The following is a 21,649-nucleotide window of genomic DNA, read 5'->3' as shown; positions in this document are numbered from 1 at the left end:
GTGATAACAGCGGTCAGCAGGCACAGACCCAGGTCCCCACCCTGAAAGGAAGGTCCCGCGCCAGGGACAGAGGTGCACCCAGGCAGTTAAGACACAGTGTGGTCAGTGCCGGGGTGGGGCTGTCCACCGCCCGTGGGAGTCCAGAGGGTGGCCCTGTGGCCTGGCCTTGGAGGTGCAGGGAGGAAGGGGCTAGCAGGCTGGGCAAGAGGGTCTTCCCGTCCAGGGTCTCTACTGGCTGAGTAGTTCCCTGGGTAGACATTTATCAGTGCACTCAGCTCTTCTGTGCTGGACACATGGTCGGTGAGTGGAATGAATGAATGAGTGAACGAATGAATGGGGGGCATGATTAGAAGCTGCTGCTCCAGCCCAGATGAGCTGAGGGCCCCGGCCGGACTGTCCCTGCTGTGGGGAAGGCTGAAGGGCCCTGGCCGGGGACTGCCCCTCAGGCTAGGCTCTCGGCCTGGGGAAGCAGCCCCTCCTGCTCCTGTTCCCCCAGCAGCCGGGTGTGTGGGGCCTGAAAACGCTGGTCCCCCTTTTCGGGTTGCTGCTGTTTTCCTCACCTTGATGTCTCTGCTTCTCACACTTCATCCACAGTTCCTTCTCACAATCTCTCCTGTTTTTCCTTTGACCACTCCACTCTTTCCTCTGGATTCCTGGGCCTTCCCACTTACCCCAGCTGTTACTATACTGAGCAGCTGGTGACCGGGTGGGTATTGCCTGCTGTGTGCCTTTTCCCTAGTGTGTGAACGGGGGACGCCCTGGCTGGGGGCGGGGCCCAGGGTGCCAGGCTCCACCCAGCACAGGCCCAAGCCCCAGCCCTGGGTGGGATGTCGCAGGGGCTCCCGGAATAGCCATGGAGCACTGCCTTTGGCCTAGGACGGTGAACAAGCCAGACTTGGGCCTTGCCTTTTCAGAACCCACAGGCTGAGAACCCACACACTGTCGTTAAGCCAGTTCTCATAAGGAGGTTGCCAGTTGGAAAGGAGGGCAGGTGGAGGGGCTGTGGGAGAGGGCAGTGAGGGATGAGGCTTGGGGAGACCTTCCCAAGGAAGTCATGACAGCCAGGTGATGGGGACGGAGCGGGGGCAGAGAGCGCTGGAGACAGGGAAGGAAGGCTGAGAAGCAGGAGCGTGAGGAGACCAAGGCAAGGTGGAGGGCAGAGGTCAAGGCCTCATCGCCAAGGGGGCCTGCAGGCCAAGGGGAAAACTTTGGATTTTCCCCCCAACACACACACACACACACACACACACACACACACACACACACACACACACCCAAAGCAGTGGGAAATCTCTGATTGGGTGGAGGCAAGGGAAAGAGGGGCTGCCAGGCATGTGTGAGACCCAGGAAGCCCTTAGGAAGTAGAGCGTCTGGGGCCTCACCAGCACCCAGACGTCACTGTGAGTGGCTCAGCTCTGTGTCCTTCAGACACTATCGATCCACCTCCTTCCTGCGCTTAGAAGTTCTGGGGTGTTTTCTCACTGCCCTCGAAACACTAAAAACAAGGCCCAGAGAAAAAGCTCTTGTAGTAAATGTATTGATTCTTAGGGAAATCATTGGATAAATTCCACTTCCATTCTTTTCTTTTTTTTCTGCGCCGCACGGCACGTGGGAATCTTAGTTCCCTGACCAGGGATTGAACCCACGCCCCCTGCAGTGGACGCGCGGAGTCTTAACCACTGGACCGCCAGGGAAGTCCCTCATTTCCATTCTTAATGTTCCACCCTTTACTGATCTAGGAACAGAAGCCTACTTCCTTAACATACAAACACACACACACACACACACACGCACACACACACACACACAGGCACACACACTACCTTATCCAACAGGCAACTTGAACTTTAAGGTAAAATCCCAGAGGCAGTCAGTAAAGGGATTAAACAAGATGTTTTGCCTTTTCATATTGTTTCAAAAGTTCCAGCTAAAGCAATATGATAAGAAAAGACAGTATGACCCCTAAGTAACAGGAGTTATCAGTTGGTTGCCGGTGGTGATAATGATGGTCCAAGTAGAAAATATATTAGGACAAACAAGGGAGCTGAGTAGGTGCCCACGTACAAAATAAAGGGGACTTCGTCTGTCCGGTGTGAACTAGCCAGGAAACAACATAGATGAAGAAGAAAAGAGATCTGGGACTGTAGGTAAATAAGGGACCTTGCAGAAACACATTGACTTTGACTGTCCTCTGACTTGGGTCAGGAGCCATCCAAGATGAGTAGCGTTTTCATGGCGAGCAGCTGTCCCGTAGCCTCATCTCCCAGGCTGGATGGCCCTGTGGTCAGAGCCGCTCTGGGCCTGGTGCCCAGGCCAGGATGGGAGGGGAAAGCGGGAAGAAGCCTCAAGTTTGACCCCCCAAACACTGAAGGTTACTCTGAAGCCAGCATGGCTACCTCCCAGCCACTTGGGAATCCAGCTTCCCATGCCCCCTCTTGGAAGCGCCAGGACCCAGTGACTCCTAGAAATAGCTGGCGCTCTCAGGAGTGGCCGAAATCAGGGATGAGAAGTCAGGGTTTAATTCAGTATCTCGTTCGTTCCATGAGCCCGCTCTCTTTCCCTTGGGCAGCCCTTCGTACACGGGGGGCTTCTCTCTGCCTCTGCCCTTGGCCCCCACTCGGGAGAGAACCCCACCTGGGCCACGAGGGCTTCTTGCTCCTCGTCCCTCTGGGCTTCCCGCCGCATGAGCTCTCTCTGTGCTTTGGTTTCAGCGCCCAGCAGAGGAGCACCCAGCTGAACAAGAAGAGAGCCATCCCCAACCAGGTAACCGCCCACCCCTGCACCCTCCGCGGCCCACAGCTCCACCCTCGGGGGTGGGAGGGCACTAAGGGACCACCGAGCCCAGCAATGGCACCTGGCTCATAGCATGTCCCGCCAGAAACCCACCCCTCCCCTCCAGCCTCTCAAGTCCACTTAGGTTTTGATATTTTGGGAAACCGGTCTTTGAGCGGCAGCTCTGGCAGGGCCTAGGGGGCAAATTTGCAGAAGGCTGTGTCTGACATCCAAGGCCACGGCCAGAACTTGACACTAAGGAGAGGGGCAGCCCAGTCCCTCTGGTGTCTGCAGCCGCATTGGGTTCCCGGGCCCAGCCCTGGAGACTCGGAGCCTGGTGGGAGGCTGGTTGTGACAGGCGGGTCTGGGGAGCCTGGGGGTGCTTTGATCCCCGTACCTGGAGAAACCCAGAGCTGTATGAGGAGTTCTCTACCTTGATGTCATGCCCCAGCCAGAGGCCTTGTGAAGTAAGAACAACTTTATATAGGCCAGTATTAGGTGCCCTTTTTTTTTTTTTTCCTGCTTAAGAAAACACATCGTCTTTGCAAAAATTTCTGTGGGTGTCCCCTGCCTTCTCCACATCGGGCGGGGGTGGGGGTGAGGGCTCTGCTGTTTATCTTGCACGATGACAGAGCCCTCTGGAAAAGAAGGGTGTAACCACTGCATGATTTTTTTTTGCGCTTGCCATAGGTAATACATATATTGTTGCTTTTTCATTTCGGGAGATGATAATGAATTAAATATTAACACCATGAATATAATTAATAGCATGTAATTTTTTTTTCTTTTGCTGTTTTCTCCCCCTGCTCTTCTCTCTCCTCATTTTTGTGCCTTTCCTGCTTTTTCTCCATCCCCTCATGTCCCTTACGTCTCTTTTCCTCTGCCTGCTCTTCTTTGATTTCCCCACAACCCTAACTTTGCATTTTCAAAGGGGGAGATCTTGGTAAGTACTCACTTAGTGTGGTAGCAAACATTAGAGAACCTGGTAGTGGTGGAGACCATGCCACCCCATAATATCCCCTCCCCCACCCCCCCCCACCCCGCCAAAAAAATAACAGAACAACTAAAAATCCAGCTAACCTTTAAAAACCCCTGCCGTGGCTGCCGCTTGCCAGGCTTTGTGTTGCCCTGGGCTAAGCTGACTCACACAGACACTAACCTGACCACTGCCCCCATCTGGCGCCCACCCCTCCAGCCCATTCCTGACATGGTTTCCTAGTTTCCTGTAGGTCAGGGATGGCAAATACTCAGCTAACACCCCAGGCCTTTCTCCCTTCACCTCCCTGGCCGGGGAAGATTTTGCTCAAGCCCTGCAAGAGCTTGTTCTTGCCACTGCCACCGCTCTGTTTCCAGACAACACCATGCAGAAATTTTCCCCTCCTGCACTCAAGGCAGACATTACTAATTGATCCAGCACTCTTTTTCTTGTACCTCTCTCCTGTCCTGTGCCCCTGGCAGACATCACTAATCGATCCTGGCATTTTTGTTTCCTAAGCATGTCACTACTCCCCATTCCGTGGCAGATATGACTAACTGGTCAAGGAATTTTTTTCCCCCATGTGATAGCTTTGCATGTGACACCCCTCCTGTACCCATCACAGACATTGATCAGGGGACTCTCTCCTGGATGCTGCCACTGTTCTCCTGCCTCCATAGCAGATACGATGACTGATTAGGCTGTTCTGTTGCACTTGCCCCTGTCCCTTTGCCAATGGCAAACATCACTAATTGATCCTAGCATCCTTTCCCACAGTGCCCAGAATTCTCACCACAGTGCTACCCATTGATTGGTGAATGGTATTTGCCATCCCTGTTTTAGGTAACACCTCCTCTCTGTGTGTGGCCCAGCCCAGCCCAGCAGAGAGCAGGCAATGCTCACTTCTGAGAGTTGGGCTCTTTTCAAGGTGCTTGCCTTTGGGCAGCTGGCTTCGGCCCCAGCTCTCCACCTTGGAGACCATGGCCTGGGCCACCAGCCCTAACCGAAGCCTCCTTCTCCCGGGTACTCTCCCCCAACACTGGGCGGGCCCTACTGCTGCTGCCCTCTGGCAGGGATCTTCTGGTGACCCCGGGATCTTTCCAGTAGCTGAGCTGAACCCGTAACAGGACCTGGAAGATGCAGAAGAGGCCAAAGCTTGCCATGGTTGGGGGCGGTTGCGGGAGAAATGGATAGTCCTTGGGCCCATGGGTCCCACTTTCCCCGTGTGTCACCCCCAATCCCCTTTGAATGATTTCTTCCCTCCAAACAGGCCAGGGGCATGTTTCTCCCCACACCCACACCCTGAGAAGTTTAGTCATTCTTTTCCTGCCAGATTCCACACCCCTAGCCACGAAGCCCAGCCCTGCCGTGTGCGTGGCTGTGGCTCCTGGGTCTCCTGGCCATGGTTTCCATCCCTGCCCAGGCGACTCACCCAGGGAGGAGGTGGGCCCCAGCCGCGTCGCTTCTCCTGGCAGCTGGTGCTCCTGGCAGCCCTTCCTCCCGCCCCCAGCGTGCCTGCCCCCTGGAGCATGGGAACCCCGCCTGCCTCTTCTGTCTCCCCAGCTGACCCTACTCCCGCCGCCCCCGCCCCCCTTGTCTAAGCCCAGTCCCTTGGGCACAAATCTGGCTTTTGGATGAGAAGGCCCGACCACTCCTTTTCCTCTAGACTCAGCGTCTGTGTCTGCCACCAGCAGCTTGCCCCTCCCCGGGGTGGGATTTTGTCTCTGAATCCCCTTGGGCTCCCGCACAGGCAGCTCTCTGGGTGGCTCAAGGGCAAAGGGACCTGAGGCGGGGGCAGTGCTTCTCCAGGCCTAACTAGCAGCCTCCTGCCCCAAGGCTCAGATGTGCCATTTCCAGCATGGCCACATGCCCTGGAGCATGACAAGGGCCCCATCTGCTAGCTTTGACCTCTACTGATCCAGGGTGGAGGCAGGCGAGCCAGCTCGGCCACCGAGGGGTGGCGGTGGGGGGCACATCTGCGCCCTTGGGAACGGGGCTGGGCCTGGGAGTGTGGAGGCCTTGCCATGTGAGGACTTCTTCTCTGGGGAGCACCCAGCACGCACAGCCTCCCCCCGCCCCCGGCTGTCGATCAATGACTGAAGTTTAGAAGCACCCACTCTAGACCTGGACCAAGACAAGGCAGGCCCTACCCTGCCCCTGGGGGAGCGAGGAACAGGCGGGGACAGGCACCCAGGCAGCTCTGGAGCTGGGTGTGGTTGCCAGATGCAGGGGCTCCTTCCTGGGTCCTTTGTAGGACGGCCTCGGGCCTGAGTCTGGAGACCAGCCTCGCCCCCGGCCTGACCACCCGTCCCACTTTGCCCGGGACTGAGGGCCCCACTTTGCCCGGGACTGAGGGCGTTCCCAGGACTTTGAGGGCTAAACCTAGGGGCCTCCTGGAGAAGCCAGGGTGAGTCGGTGACCCTGCTGCCAGGAATGAGACCATGACCTTGTTGGGGCTGACAGTCTCTGCCTGCTCCCTGACGGCCACAAGACTCCCAGGTGCTGTCTCGTCATCCCAGGGAGGGAGAAGCCTTAGCACGGGCTGCCAGGTGGCATTTCAACGGTGGCACAGCCTGGGCAGGGACTTGTATGTGGTGCAGAGGTCCCTGGCCGCTCTGGGGCGGCCTCTGCCTTCCTGGTCTCTGAGGCTTAAGAGCTCATTTCCAGCCACAGGCGGGTGGTGGCCCTGTGAGGATCGGGTGTGCCTGGGGCAGGACAGAGTGGACAGGATGGAGCCCCTCGTGAGACCCATCCACTAGGGGGGCATGTGGCCCCCAGAGGCAGCCCCAAAGCCCTACCCCACCCTGGGGGTTACAGCGCTAGCCCTTCCCAGCTGTCTGTGGCCACTCGCAGCCCACCTCCTGCAGCTTAGCCCAGTTTGTCGCTGCCTTGGCTCCGGGCGTCCCTGCCTGCGCCGACTCGTGCTTCCCGCTGCCCCGGGGTCCCCAGTCCAGAGTGGTGGGAGGCTCCAGCCCACAGGCGCCTCCATGGCCCGGGGAACATGGGAGTGTGGCCTCCCCCAGGCTACCTGCGTTTAGCTGTCAGGTGAGTCCCCCACGCAGGCCTGGCTTCTGTCTCCTGCTCAGATGACAGCAGTGGCCAGACGAGCCCCATCTAGGGGGTCTCCCAGCTCAGAACCCGGATGTGCCAGTCAGAGAAAAGTGGGACCACGTGGCTTAAAGCCAGAGTGGGGCATGATCCTTGGTGGGTCCCCTGGGCTCAGACTTTTGTCCCCAGCCCTCTGGGTGGAGGATTCTCTTCATCCTCATATCCTGAAAAGAGCCTGTGGGGAGGGGAGCCCTGGGGCGGGGGCTGGCCTCGACTCCTGGTCAGAGCAGGTCCCTGTGCCCACCGAGCGCCTGCCTGGGGGAGCCGGGCAGCAGAATCAAGCCTCTGCCAGTTGGTCCCTGAAAGGAGCCACCCCGTTGCCTGGGCGACTCCTCCAGCTCTGCATGCACAGCCGCCTTCCACAGGGCGCGAGGGGCAGGGCCCAAGGGTGTCGCTGGTACCGCGTCTCACCAAGACAAGTGTGATTGCTTCAGTCACATCCAACGTGACATGGCGCCCCCCCACAAGCCTGGGATGCCCTCCTCTGGGCCCCTTGCAGCTGGGCGTACCTTTTGCCACCTGTGCTAATTCAACCTAACCCCAAGCGCAGAGGGGCTCCCCAGGGACCCAGTTCCCAATCACCCTGGGGCCTGTGAGTGAGTGCACGTCTGCCCGCCCGAGGGCCCCACGTTGGTCTCCGTTGGGAAGTGCTTGGGGCAAGGTGGCCTGGAGTCGGGTTGCCTGGCTTTGGGCTGGAGGTGTCTCTGCCGTGGTCCCCGGTTTCCCGCCTTGCTGGGGGCGAGGGCGCTGGCCACCGCGCTGGGGCAGGCTGGGCTGGGTGGTGGCCGCTGTTCCCCGCTGAGCCCCGCCCTCTCCCCGCCCCCCCCCAGGTGATCCGCAGGGGCTGGCTGACCATCAACAACATCAGCCTGATGAAGGGCGGCTCCAAGGAGTACTGGTTTGTGCTGACGGCCGAGTCACTGTCGTGGTACAAGGATGAGGAGGTGAGTGGCTGGCAGGGGTGGGACGGTTGGGCAGTTGTGGGTCGTGCTCTCCACACCTCCCTCCTCTGTGTGGCGCTCCCTCAACTTGCTGTTCATTCGGGAAAGGCTCCCTGAGTGCCACCGTGCCCCAAAGCTTACCATTAGGATGGTATCAGCCAGGGCCACAGCGTGTCCAAAGGCACTGTGCATCATATCCGAGCCCCTCACGGCCCCCCGTGTGGTCGTGCCTCATGGGGGCTGGGCTCCCTGAGGAGGAAAGGGACGTGGGGGAGGCTCCAAACTGATCCCACCCTTCAAAATCATGGCAAGGCGGGGGGCTTTCAGAGGGGGCACGGCCTGGGGTCGGGGACTCAGGTTCACGGTGAGGCTGCTGGGGTTCCATTGTCTACAGCTAACCCAGGCTCAGCCAGGCCCTCAGCCTCTCTGGGCCTCAGTTTCCCCATCCATGAAGTGAGGTAGAACGGCCCTTGCACCTTTGAGGTGCTCAGTCACGGTGTCTGTCTTGAGATCATTCCACATGTGCTTGTCCTCCTCAGAAGGGTGAGGGAGGCCTCTGGGTACAGCACCAGGAGTACTAAGCACAGGGAGTGGTGTTGCGCGTTGCCTCGTGCCATGGTCTCCCTGAGCCTGTGGACGGGGCTGTGAGGGAGTGCCCCCCTGTCCCCTGGCCCAGCGGGCAGCCCCACCGGGTGCTGCCGTGCAGGTCCCTCCTCCGCCGCGGCCCATCCTCCCGTCCTGCGTGGCCCATTGCGTGGCTTAGTTCTCTTAACAGAGCGACAGTACTGTGTCTTAGTGGCCTGGGAGTGAAGCCATTCCTCTGGTGTGACTGCCTGTTGCCACCCTGACACAGGCTTCCAGGGGCCACCAGCGAGGGCCACTGTGTTTCTCTCATTTTCCTGGGTTGCCCTGTGAGAGACAGCACAGGCGCTCCCTGTCGTCAAGGTGGTATTAGGTGGCTATCGATTTGGGTCTGTGACAGAGGTCCCAAATGAAGGCACTTACAGAGGTGGTCTGTTTCTTGCCCGCATCCCGGCAAGCTTGGCAGCCCTGTGCCGTGAGGCTGGCCAGGGCCCTGGCTCCGCCTCCCCCATGGCCATCGTAACACGTAGCTCCTCCTCGTGGTCCAGGATGGCTGCCCCGTGCCCATCACCACGTGGCCACAGGAGGGAAGGAGGTGCCTGACAAGGAAGGCACACGCACCCCTCTGCTCACATGCTCCTGAATCTTTGCTTCCGCTCTGTGCTTTGCCCACATGGGATGGCACAGCCTCCAGCCCGGCCCAGCTGCCCCCCCGAGGAGAGGCCCGGCTTCTCTGGTCGCCCCTGGAGCTGCCCTACCTGGCTCTCCCCCCTTGGGGTTTTGGGGTGACCCCCACACCTGGGGCTTCACTGGCAGCTGACCCCATCCCAGCACAGGCAGGCCTGTGCCCAACCGTATGTATCTCCACCCAGGCTCAGAGACAAGACAGGTAGAACTCCGTTGGTGCCTCTGGGTAGCCCTCTCTTGTTTATGAAGCCCCTGCCCTGTGCCAGGTTCACTGGCTAGGAGAGCCTGCCATGGTCCCACACGGAGGGCACTCTCTTCCTCCTCCTCCTCCTCCTCCTCCTCAGTAGATACTCACATTCCTTTTGTCAGGTAAGGAAACTGAGGTTCTGAGCAGTGACTTGCCCCCATGTCACAGGGTGGGGAAGTGTCCCCATGCGGTGGGTACAGGACACAGGCTCCCTGACCCGAGGCACCTCAGCCCCACACCTGGACCACTCCCCACTGCCCAGGCAGGAAGCGGTTCCAACAAGTGGCGGGTGTTTAAGAGTAGAATGTCGTCATCCCACTCCCCGCGAGGCCGGGGGCTCAGCACTGGAGTGTCGTGAAGGCTTGGGAGCCCCGAGTCCCCCAGGGGACCTTGCCTGGGTGGCTGCTTCTAAACTGGGGTTGTCCAGGACCCTGGCGCCTTCCTGGGTCGAGATGCAGAGGGAGGGTGGGCGGGACCGCACATTCCTCAAGGAACCTGCGTGGCCAGATCCGCTCCTCAAAATGGCCGGGGTGCAGGGTGGGTGGGGATGACGCTTGCACTTCTTCTCCCTCTCTTTCCTCCCCCGCAGTCTGAAACCCAGTCTGCTCTGTGCTGCATCAGCTGTCAGATATGCTGAGAGCTGGTTCGCACCTTTGGGCTTTGGGGGTCCCCGGGGCAGTTGGAGAGGGGGCTTCTGGGCCCAAACCTTAGCCTGGCGATTCGCTGTATGGCACCATCGGTAGCCCAGTTTTTGACTTAAGGAGGGGCCCTTTGTTTCTCCTTCATCTAGGGGTTGAAAGCAGGAGCCCCAGACCCTCCCTCGGGGCCCCAGAGCAGAGGCAGGGGCAGTGTTGGGAGGAGGGTCGAGCGCCGCTGGCGGTAATGAGAACCAGCAGACCTGTGAATGGGGCCCTGTGTACACCCCAGACACAAAGCGGGCTGAGATCGGGGAGGGGCAGGCGCGAAATCCTGTCTGTCTGTCTGTCCGTCCCCCGCCCTCCCCCCTCCCCCCCAAATTAGGATCCCAGCAAGGGCCCTGAAAATCACACAACAGGGTGGCCACCCCCGGGGTCAGGCCACCATCGTAGAGAAGCCTCAGAGAGAGGCAAGACACCAGTATTTCTTTATTTAAAAAAATAAACAAGAGGAGGTGGTTACTGGAGGGTGGGAATAGGAGACTGATTCCGCCAGAGCCCCCAACCCCTCAGCCGGTGTCGGGGCTCTCTTTGCCTCTCCCCGGCGCCTCTTTTCCTCCCCGGCGACCACCCCCGCCCAAGCCCTTATTCTTTATTCCAGAATCTTCTGTCCAGGCCTCCGGCCCGTGGGGAGGAGGGCGGTGGGCAGTGGGCAGTGGCACTCACCTCCTGGTCTGCCTCGCCGCGTGGGTGGCAGCGAGTTTGGGTGGGGGGCCCATCCCGACGCGCCGCTCGCCCGAGCCCAGCCTAACCAATGTGCAGACTACTGTACACATTCAGAGCCCCCTGAACAGGTAGTCTGAACACTGGGTTGGCGGGGCCGGCTGTCCGTCCCGCGGGCCCCCTGGGCAGCAGCAGGGCCACAGCGCCCCAGCACCTCCGAGCAGGCGAGGAAGCCACTGGTCCGCCCGCGATGATCTGCTTCGTCTCTTCTGACGTGGCACGGCCGGGGCCAGCGTGCATCTGGAGAAAGTTGTGGGTTTTCAGGAAATCCTAAGGAGGCGGTGGGGGAGGGCGAGGGGGAGGCGGGCGGGGGGGGCGCAGGAGGGAGGGTTTGGGTCCGTGGCCTCTGTGCGCAGGAGAAGGTCTCTTTGGGGGTGGGGGCGGGGTACATGCACGCCTCCGTGTCTGTGTGGTGTGTGTCTGTGTCGTGTGTGCATGCGTGTGTGTGTGTGTGTGTGTGCGTGCGTGCGGGCAGCATCAGGAAGGCAGCCTCTGTGCTCTGGGCGGAATCACGCTATAAACACTTCCAGATGTGGCGTCTCACTCGGGGCCCGAAAGGGCTGTGACTCAGTTACTTGGCCGTAGCCGGCCAACTGGAAGCTTCCTGCCTCATGACATGATAGGGTGGGGGCAGCAGAGGCTCTTCACAAACTTCCGGACCGGGAACTCCTGCCCTTGCCCTTTCTGAAGCCCCCCAAAATCCTTCCCTGAGAGGTGGGAGGGCCCCGGGCTCCGCGTTCCCTGGCCTGCCTGCACCCCGCTCCCCTGCCCCGGCTCCCAGCATGAATGGGGTCTCCCACCTCCTTGGCTCCTCTGCTTGCCCAGAGCCCGGTGGTCTGGCTGACCCTGGAGCATAAGAGTGACAGACAGACAGACAAAAGAAAACCCCTGGCGCCTCGCAAGCACCAGCTCTGGGGTGGGCATGTGCTCGGGGCTTTCACGGTGTCCGCCCTCACCTTGCACCAGGAGGACGAGACTCCTACCCATCTTTGACAGCTGAGGAAGCTGAGGCAGAGAGGGGCAGTGGCTTGCCCAAGGGCACGTGGCTGGGGAGGGGCCGGGCCCAGCTGAGCTCCTAACACCTCAGTCAGGACTGAGCCCACGCACCGAGCCTGCCACTTGCTCCTGCCTCCCGTTGAGTAGTCCTGAAACTCCAAGTGGCCCTCCACCCTCTGGGGGGCCCCTGGGCCCCTTCCCCGCCACCACTGTGGCTGCTCTTGATTTGGGGAGGAACCGCCACGTTGGGCTTTGTTCTGAGGCCTTCCGGAGGTCAGGGGTAGGATGGGTGAAAAGAAGTGAGCTGCTGTGTGAGGGGGGCAGGTCTCTCTTCTCCAAAGGTGCTCGGGAGGTCAAAGACCAGGAGGGCAGTGGGGAGAACCTGGCTTCTGAATCCCACCGTGGCCCACTCCACCTGCTGCGTGGCCCTGGGCGGCCCGCTTCCCTCTCTGAGCGCGACGCTTCCCTGGCAGGGCTGTGTGAGAGGGCTCCGTGAGCTGCAGACAAGCAGCACTTCCCCTCAGTCCTTGAGAGCTGCTGTGGGTCGAGTGGGAGTCGGGGAGAGGCGGCGGGCGGGGGGGGGGGTACCCTGATGCTGTGCTTTGGTTTCCTGACGTAGAAAACCCAGTTAATGCGCTGCCACCTCCTCCCCCCGCCCCCAGTAAAGATTACTAGCAGTGCATCTGCACGGGCCCAGGCGTATCGTAGGTGCTTAGCTAACAGGAGTTGGGCTCCGGAGTGTGACTCCCAGCTCTGAGACTCAGCAGGCCCGTGCCCTTGACCCGGAGACGCGTCCTCTCTGAGCTGCTTTCCCCAGCAGCCGGCAGGACTGCCAAGCCCAGCACTCAGTTGGCACTTTCTGAACAGGGCCACCCCGGCTTTGGGACTCAGGCATCAGCTCAAGGGGGGCCTCTCTTTCCAGCTCCCTCCCCCGCCCCCACTGCCTGCCCCTCTATGCCTCCGTCTGTCTGTCTGTCTGTCTCTCTCTCTCTCTTTCTCTCGAAAATGGGATCATATTGGTAACTCACTTGCAGGCTCGTCGTGAAGAAGTAGTCGTGTTAATGGTTCCATTCACTCAGTGGTTGGAATCTGGGTAGAGTCAGAGTCGGCCAGTTTTGAGCATCCACTGTGTGTCAGCAGTAAACCAAACAGACGGGAGTCTCCACCCCCGAGGACCCAATGAGTCAGTCTAGGTGACCCTAGGTCAATAAGCAAGATCTGTGGGGTGGCGGGGGAGACTTCCCTGGTCCAGTGGTTGGGACTCTGCGCTCTCACTGCCGAGGGCGTGGGTTTGATCCCTGGTCAGGGAACTAAGATCCCGTAAGCCACGCGGCACAGCCAAAAAAAAAAAAAAAAAAAAAAAAAAAACAGATACATGGTGTGTTGTGTTATGTGAGGGGAAGCGCCAAGGGGAAAAGTAGGGGGAGAGTTTGGGGTGGGGTCAGGGCAGGCCTCGCCTGGAGGGTCCCTCTGTACAAAAGAGGCAAGGAGGGCACCAGGCCGCTGTTGGCGGGGGTGTGGGGGGGCATGCTAGGTGCAAAGGTCCTGGGGTAGGAGCCTGCTTGGGATGTTCAGAGAGTCACAGAGGCCAGCGTGGCTGGGGCAGGTAAGCGAGGGGGAGGGCGGTGGCAGACTAGTTCACCCGAGGAAAAGCAGCATGGGAGGCGTCAGGTGTTGGCGGTGGTCCTCCCGGTAGAGTCCAGCCCAGGGCAGCCGCAGGGCCTCAGTTAAACAGCCCAGGGTGACCCCTCCCCTTTCACCCTCAGGAGAAAGAGAAGAAGTACATGCTGCCTCTGGACAACCTCAAAATCCGCGACGTGGAGAAGGGCTTCATGTCCAACAAGCACGTCTTCGCCATCTTCAACACAGAGCAGAGGTGAGTGCCCCCGACCCCGACCCCCACCCCCCGAGGTCCCAGGGAGACCAATGGCCCCCGTTCAATCCTTCACCAGTGTCCACCGAGCACTCGCTGTGAACAGTCCCTACCCTGGGGTCTCACATTCCAGGAAGGGTGTCAGTCAAGAAACAGAAAAGGGCTTCTGTGGGGTGGTCAGCGGGGTGGGGAGGCCCCTCTGGGGAGAGATGAGGATGAAACGATGCAGGAGCCGTGGAGGGTTCTGAGCAGCGGAGGGATGGGACCTGGCTCTGGTGCTCACCGGCGCCCCCTGGTGGCCACGAGGGGAACAGGCTGAGGAGGCAAGCGTGGGAGACCAGGGAGGAGACGCCTGCATTGGCCCAGGTGGGAGATGGTGGGGCTGGACCCAAGTGGGGCTGAGGACATAGAGGAGGAAGGGGTGGATTCCAGTAGAGCGACTGAACTCCTGGTGGGTGTGGGTATGAGAGCAAGAAAGGTGTTGCTCAGGGACTGAGCTGCCATTGGCTGACATGGGGAAGGCAGAGGCAGAGTAGGCTCGGGGCCAGTCGGAGGCTGGGTTGGGGTGATGCTGAGGGAGAGGGGCCTGTGAGACACCACGTGGGGCGCGGGGGAGCCAGCTGGGTAAGTATGAGAGACTGGTGTTCAGGAGTGCGCTCCGGGCAGGAACGTGAATTTGGGGAGTTGTCGTTGCGTGGAGGTGTTTCAAGTCTAAATGGGATAAGATCCCTGGGCCAGTATAACAGAGAAGAGAAGGGCCCAGGAGGCTCTCGGTAAACCCATGCCAAGGGGCGTTGGTGGGAGACTTTAGCAAAAGCAAAGATACTTCTCTCAGCTCAGGAAGAGACCCAGTTGGCAGGAGGTCTGAGAGCAGGAGGAAGGGCTGAGTGTGGACCCAGGAGGGCCCCTGCCCAGACTCACACCCTCATCCAGGGAACCCCCAAGTCAGGGGTCAGCTGTCAGCCAGGGCCTGGAGGTTCTTCATGACTGGCCAGCAGGCACTGACATCCTCCCTCCTGGCCCCAGGACCACCTTCTCCACTGCCCATCCACACGCACCAAGTCCAGCTGAGCCACCTGTTTTGTGCAAGAATCGTTCTATCCTGCTTTGTTCTGGGCTGGCCTAAAACTCTTGAGACCCACTTTGACCATCAGCTGGCTCCAAAAACCTTTATAACCCTTTTAGACTCATCTCTCCCTAACCCCCACCTCCCCTGCCTAAGAAGCCCTAGGGTGTGTGGGAGAACCTGGGTTCTGCGATGGGACAGGCCTGCTGGGAAGCTCTTCCTGGCTGTGTAGTGCCAGACAGCCATCCCACCTCCCTGGCCCTGTGATCCCCTGTGCAGCTGGGGGGGGGGGGGGCGGTGAAGATATTACCTAATGTATCATTTAGGGGTGAGTTCGGGAAACCCAGAATGATAGTAGCAGAAACAAGATAGAAGTTGGGTTTTTTTTATATAAATCAAGTCCAGACTTTACCATCCGGGGCAGGTTGGACAACCCCACAGGCATCCAGGCCCAGGCCCTCCTTCTTATTTCTCAGCTCTCCTCCTCTTTGTCCAAGATGGCTGCTCAAACTCCAGCCATCATGATGATGTTCCAGGCAGCAGGAAGGAGGAGGAGGAGCAACAAAGACATGCTCCCTTTCCCTGCTCTCAACTCCTTCCAGAAGTCTCAGGGCAGCCACTCACTGACTGCTGGTTGGCCTGAGCACTGTTGTGAGGCCATCCGTGCCTAACCTCAGACCCAGATCTCACTCGAAGACTTTGGGACAGCTTGGCCGTCTCAGTCACACCTGCCTTGTGGGACAGGATGGCATGCGTGTAGCATGGATCCTGGCCTATATATGGAGAACACTGCCTATAAACACTGGTTAGTGTCTGTCCGTTTTTCCCCCAGCCTTTTGGCTCCGCACCTTCCGCTCACAGACCCACATTTGCCCAGCAGTTCACAAGCCTTTGCTGGGAGTTTCAGTCCTGCCCTGGCCAGCTCCACCTCCCTCCCAGGAATCGGGGCACATGCTGGACCTTTACTGTCCAAGGCAGTAGCCACTGGCCACATGTGACTGTTTATTTATTTTTATTAATTTTTGATTGGAGTTTAGTTGTTTTACAATGTTGTGTTAGTTTCTGCTGTACAGCAAAGTGAATCAGCTATACGTATACATATATCCCCTCATTTTTGGATTTCCACATGTGACTACTTAGATGTAAATTGATGGAAATAAAATAAAATTTTACATTCACTTTCTCGGCCACGCTGGCCCCATTCCTGATGCTCAGAAAGAAGCCACCTGTGGCTCGTGGCTGCTGCGTCAGGCCAGAACATTCTTTTGGATGATGCCGCTGTAGCCTCTCTAGAAACACCTTGATGGGAGCTCCCCAACTGGCGGAGGGTGTCGTGGGTCACTGCCCACTTCTGGAGGGGTCCTTGGCAGCCTTTGGCTCCCCCAGGAGAGCATAAAGGAGGGGATGGGCAGTTCCCAGGGGAAGGAGAGGAGTAGCTGAGCCCACAAACAAAACACTGCAGATGCCACTAGATGCAGACTCTTGCTGAGCACACGCCCTGCTCTCGGCACGGTTTTGGGTGTTACAGGCACGAATTCACGATGCCTCCATCAGCCCAATGGGGTGCAGGGGCTGCTGCCATCCTGGGGCCTCTGGTCGTGAGTGCCCCCGGTCAGGGGTGAATCCTGGTCAGTCAGGCCAACCCCAGAGCCTGAGCTCCAGCTCACTGCACCCACCGGGCCCACGGGCAGGGTCAAGCATGCGCCTTTCCCTCCCTCCCTCTCACCACAGGAACGTCTACAAGGACCTGCGGCAGATTGAGCTGGCCTGTGACTCCCAGGAGGATGTGGACAGCTGGAAGGCCTCATTCCTCCGAGCCGGGGTCTACCCTGAGAAGGACCAGGTGAGGAGCGCCCTGCCCGGCCGGCACACCTTGGGCTGAGCTGCCCCACCTGGGAGAAGAAGGGCGGCCGGCATCTCACGGGATGGGTCATTTCAGGCTGTGTCTGCCAGCACTCTCTAAGGGCATGTAGCCCATACCCTCTTGAGCAGACAAAGCAGAAAGGGCTGGAGAGGGTTCTGTCATCAGCGCCCAGAAGGTTCTCCAACTAAAGTCAAGGACAGGGACGCACGTGGACCGGGATCCTGTCTGCTTTGTTCTCTCTCCTTTTTTCCTGTCCTTGAGGCGGAGTGAACGTGGCCCCCAAATTAACGTGTTGTTCCCATCCCCAGGTGAGAGGCAGTAGCCCACCTTGGACTGTGGTCACCCCCAGGTCCGGGCAGCTCAGCCCAGGGACAGGCAGGGCCACGTGGTGCCAACGCGGCCATGAGGGGCCAGCCCCAGAGGGTCAGCTGCGGGTCGGGTAGGGCAAGCAATCCCCAGAGGAGGGGGGCTCCCCACACTGGACTCAGGCTGCAGTCACCCCTCATGGCCTCCCCTCCCCGCTTGCAGGCAGAAAATGAGGACGGAGCCCAGGAGAACACCTTCTCCATGGACCCTCAGCTGGAGCGGCAGGTGGAGACCATTCGCAACCTGGTGGACTCCTATGTGGCCATCATCAACAAGTCCATCCGTGACCTCATGCCAAAGACCATCATGCACCTCATGATCAACAATGTGAGTGCCTGCCCCTCCGGGTCCCCCTTCCCCCAAGACAGGGGGGCAGCCGCAGCCAGATTTGGGCTGAACACAGTCTGTATAAAATCAGAAATGAGAGTGAGTCTCACCACCTTTTAAACAACACAATCAGGATCCCCAGCCTCTCTTGGGAAATAGGAAGGTACAGACACACGGAGCTCACACTCCCGTTTAATCGTGTCATTGAAGCTACCACCACGCTTGTGCACTTTCTCTAAAGTTTTCCAGCCTTACAGTAACCCTGGGAGAGGGCCTGCTATCATCCCCATTTTATAGACAGGAAAACAGAGGCCCAGAGAGGTCAAGAAGCCTGACCCAAGTCACTCAGAAGAGTGAGGGGTGGGATTCAAACCCAGGCTGAGTCTGTCCCCAACTGTGGCCTCCTGGTGGCCTGCAGCCCGGCCTGCCTTCACCCCAGGGCGTTACCTGCTACCCCCGGGGCTCCTGAGCCTCTCAGGGTATCAGGCTTCTCTTCGGTGAAGTGCAGCTGTACTGATGTCTCCTGCTCCAGGCTGCTGGGAGGGCTCAGGCCTTGGGCTCAGCACTAGGCACTCGGAAAGCTATGTAACCCAGGTTCAGTTTACTTTGTGACTATAAAACCTCTAAATACGACAGAGTCTAAAGCAAAAATCCCATGTCCCTTCCCTTTCACTCTGTTCTTCCCAGTCTCTTCTTCAGTGGTGGTCAGTGTTAAGTTTCATGGGTGTCCTAGTACCTTTTTCACGTATAGATTTTCTGCAGCCATGAACTTTTAAATTCATGTATGCTTTGACCCAGCAGTTCTACTTGCAGGGATTTCTCCCACAGAGACGTTTGCCAACATGCAAATTGAGCATGTACATGGTTATTCTTTTCAGCGTGTTTTATAGTGGCCAAAGATTAGAAATCTCTATCAATTTCCTAGAATCCGTTAAATAAATATCCAATCTATTGCAAAAAATACCAAAAAACAAAAGGATGAGAACTATCTCCAGGTCTATAATAACTTTATTAAAACAGAAAAGCTATAGAGCATAACAGAATGATCAGAAAGGTTCCATTTGTGTAAAAACGGAAGGGAAATTATCTGTCAATCTATAATATGCCTGGAAATCTGGAAGTTTGTACAAGGACCTAGTGACCAGTTGCTCCCTAGAGGGAGAACTCAGGGGGCCTAAGGAGGCCAGAGTGGACAAAGGAGTTTTCACTGTACCTTTAGGTTATATTTTATTTTCCCTTTTACTCGTTTTTCAGAATTTAAATGTTTGACTAGCGCGTGCATTTACATGGTTTGCAAATGAAAAACTATCATCTTTGTACATACAGCACTGTCATCTTTGTACATGTTGAAAGTTCGGGAAAATTCATCCATCCATATATGTATTTTTTTCATGTTCTTTTCCATTATAGTTTATTATAGGATATTTAATATAGTTCCCTGCAGTATACAGTAGAACATTGTTGTTTATCTTATATATAGTAGTTTGTATCTGCTAATCCCAAACTCCTAATTTATCCATCCCTCCACCCTTTCCCCTTTGGTAACCATAAGTTTGTTTTCTATGTCTGTGAGTCTGTTTCTGTTTTATAAATGAATTCATTTGTATGATATTTTAGATTCCACATATAAGTGATATCATATCCATTCTTCTTTATGGCTGAGTAATATTCCATTGTATATATACACCACATTTTCTTTATCCATTCGTCTCTCGATGGGCACTTAGGTTGCTTCCACGTCTTGTCTATTGTAAATAGTGCTGCTATGAACGTAGGGGTGCATGTATCTTTTCCAGTTATAGTTTTGCCTGGGCATATGCCCAGGAGTGGGATTGCTGGGTCATATGGTAATTCCATTTTTAGTTTTTTAAGGAACTTCCATACTTTTTCCATAGTGGCTGCACCAATTTACATTCCCACCCACAGTGTAGGAGTGTTCTTTTTCTCCACACTCTCTCCAGCATTTATTATTTGTAGACGTTTTGATGATGGCCATTCTTCTTTTTTTTTTTTTTTAATTTATATTTATTTATTTATTTATTTATGGCTGTGTTGGGTCTTCGTTTCTGTGAGAGGGCCCTCTCCAGCTGCGGCAAGCGGGGGCCACCCCTCATCGCGGTGCGCGGGCCTCTCACCATTGCAGCCTCTCCCGTTGCGGAGCACCGGCTCCATACGCGCAGGCTCAGTAGTTGTGGCTCACGGGCCTAGTTGCTCCGCGGCACGTGGGATCCTCCCAGACCAGGGCTCGAACCCGTGTCCCCCGCACTAGCAGGCAGACTCCCAACCACTGCGCCACCAGGGAAGCCCCGATGATGGCCATTCTGACTGGTGTGAGGTATACTTCAATGTAGTCTTACTTTACACTTCTCTTACAATTAGTGATCAACATCCATTCTTTTTTTTTTAATTAATTTATTTAATTAATTTATTTTTGGCTGCGTTGGGTCTTTGTTGCTGCGTGTGGGCTTTCTCTAGTTGCGGCGAGCGGGGGCTACTCTTCGTTGCGGTGCGCGTGCTTCTTATTGCGGTGGCTTCTCTTGTTGCGGAGCACGGGCTCCAGGCACGCAGGCTTCAGTAGTTGTGGCACGCTTGCTCTAGAGCACAGGCTCAGTAGTCGTGGCGCACGGGCTTAGTTGCTCCGCGGCATGTGGGATTTTCCTGGACCAGGGCTTGAACCCGTGTCCCCTGCATTGGCAGGCGGATTCTTAACCACTGCGCCACCAGGGAAGTCCCTAACATCCATTCTTAAAAGGACAATTGTAGAAGGAGACTTCTCTTATGAGAGCTCATATATCCGTTGAATTGATATTTCAGTCTCAAAACCACTCTTGCCCTTAATGGGGAAGCTCTGGAAGCATCCCCTCCAAAATCAAGAACAAGTTGGCCATTTCCACTTTCATATAATCTTCTTGTAGGGTGACTAGGCAATGCAGTTAGACAAGAAAATTTATTTATTTATTTACTTACTTACTTACTTACTTTATTTATTTATTTATTTATTTATTTATTTATTTATTTATTTATTTATGGCTGCGTTGGGTCTTGGTTGCGGTGCACGGGCTTCTCATTGCAGTGGCTTCTCTTTGTTGCAGAGCACAGGCTCTAGGCGCATGGGCTTCAGTAGTTGTGGCACGCGGTCTCAGTAGTTGTGGCTCGCGGGCTCTAGAGAGCAGGCTCAGTAGTTGTGGCACACGGTCTCAGTAGTTGTGGCTCGCGCGCTCTAGAGCACAGGCTCAGTAGTTGTGGTGCAGGAGCCTAGTTGTTCTGTGGCATGTGGGATCTTCCCGGACCAGGGATCAAACCCATGTCCCCTGCATTGGCAGGCGGATTCTTAACCACTGCGCCACCAGGGAAGTCCCAAGAAAAATAATTTAAAGGTGTGAACGTCAAAAAGGATAGGAAAAACTATTCGTATGTAAACACGAACATGTATACTTAGAAATCCCAAGAAAAGTAACTGAGGGACTTCCCTGGTGGCACAGTGGTTAAGAATCCACCTGCCAACGCAGGGGACGTTGGTTCGAGCCTTGGTCCGGGAAGATCCCACATGCCGCGGAGCAACTAAGCCCGTGCACCACAACTTCTGAGCCTGCGCTCTAGAGCCCGCGAGCCACAACTACTAGAGCCCGTGCTCCATTAGAGAAGCCATCGCAATGAGAAGCCCGCGCACCTCAACAAGGCGTAGCCCCTGCTCGCCGCAACTAGAGAAAAGCCCATGTACAGCGACGAAGACCCAGTGCAGCCAAAAAAAAAGATATAATGGGAGAAAAGATAGCAATAAAAGAGATAAGATTCAGGAGTTCCCTGGCATTCTAGCGGTTAGGACTCCGTGTTTTCACTGCCAAGGACCTGGGTTCAATACCTGGTTGGGGAACCAAGATCCCACAAGCCATGTGGAAGGAAAAAAAAAAAAGATAAGATTCTAGGAATAAGTTTCACAAGAATCTGATGAAATGGGTTGGAAGAACACTTGCAAGCACCCCTGAGGGACTCGGGAGACAACTGAGTGGAAAGCTCACCTCCTTGTAAGTGTCTCCCATGTTCTGCAGTCAGGTGAAAGACGAAGCCCCGCCCAGCACGCTGGAGGCTCTTCTGGCCATTCGCAAGGCTGGCTGAGTTCTTGGCTGGTGTGGTGGGAAGCCCTGACCTCTCCAACCCTTGCCCTCAGACGAAGGCCTTCATCCACCATGAGCTGCTGGCCTACCTGTACTCCTCGGCGGACCAGAGCAGCCTCATGGAGGAGTCGGCTGACCAGGCCCAGCGGCGGGACGACATGCTGCGCATGTACCACGCGCTCAAGGAGGCGCTCAGCATCATCGGGGACATCAGCACCAGCACGGTGTCCACGCCCGTGCCCCCGCCCGTTGATGACACCTGGCTCCAGAGCACCGGCAGCCACAGGTCTGCGAGGCCTGGTCGCCTGCAG

At 56.9% G+C, this 21,649-nt stretch overlaps 1 protein-coding gene across 9 annotated transcripts in view; it reads left to right on the top strand.

The window, feature by feature from the left end:
* Window positions 1–21,649, top strand: part of DNM2 (dynamin 2) — a 91,358-nt gene that overhangs the window by 66,911 nt on the left and 2,798 nt on the right. For 4 of the 9 annotated variants that reach the window (XM_059918430.1, XM_059918427.1, XM_059918429.1 and 1 more), the window contains exons 13-19: window positions 2,712–2,763; window positions 3,704–3,715; window positions 7,687–7,800; window positions 13,494–13,603; window positions 16,398–16,509; window positions 17,059–17,223; window positions 21,392–21,624. In XM_059918430.1, coding sequence (XP_059774413.1) covers window positions 2,712–2,763; window positions 3,704–3,715; window positions 7,687–7,800; window positions 13,494–13,603; window positions 16,398–16,509; window positions 17,059–17,223; window positions 21,392–21,624 — 798 coding nt within the window. Of the gene's footprint in view, window positions 1–676; window positions 707–2,711; window positions 2,764–3,703; window positions 3,716–7,686; window positions 7,801–13,493; window positions 13,604–16,397; window positions 16,510–17,058; window positions 17,224–21,391; window positions 21,625–21,649 lie in introns of all 9 variants that reach the window. The other 5 variants (XM_059918433.1, XM_059918432.1, XM_059918431.1 and 2 more) reach the window with 2 other exon arrangements.

Source organism: Balaenoptera ricei, chromosome 3 (assembly GCF_028023285.1).
Source record: "Balaenoptera ricei isolate mBalRic1 chromosome 3, mBalRic1.hap2, whole genome shotgun sequence".
Lineage (NCBI taxonomy): Eukaryota > Metazoa > Chordata > Mammalia > Artiodactyla > Balaenopteridae > Balaenoptera > Balaenoptera ricei.
The sequence above is the reverse complement of the archived record's forward strand: the minus strand, read 5'-3'. Positions and strand labels throughout refer to the sequence as shown.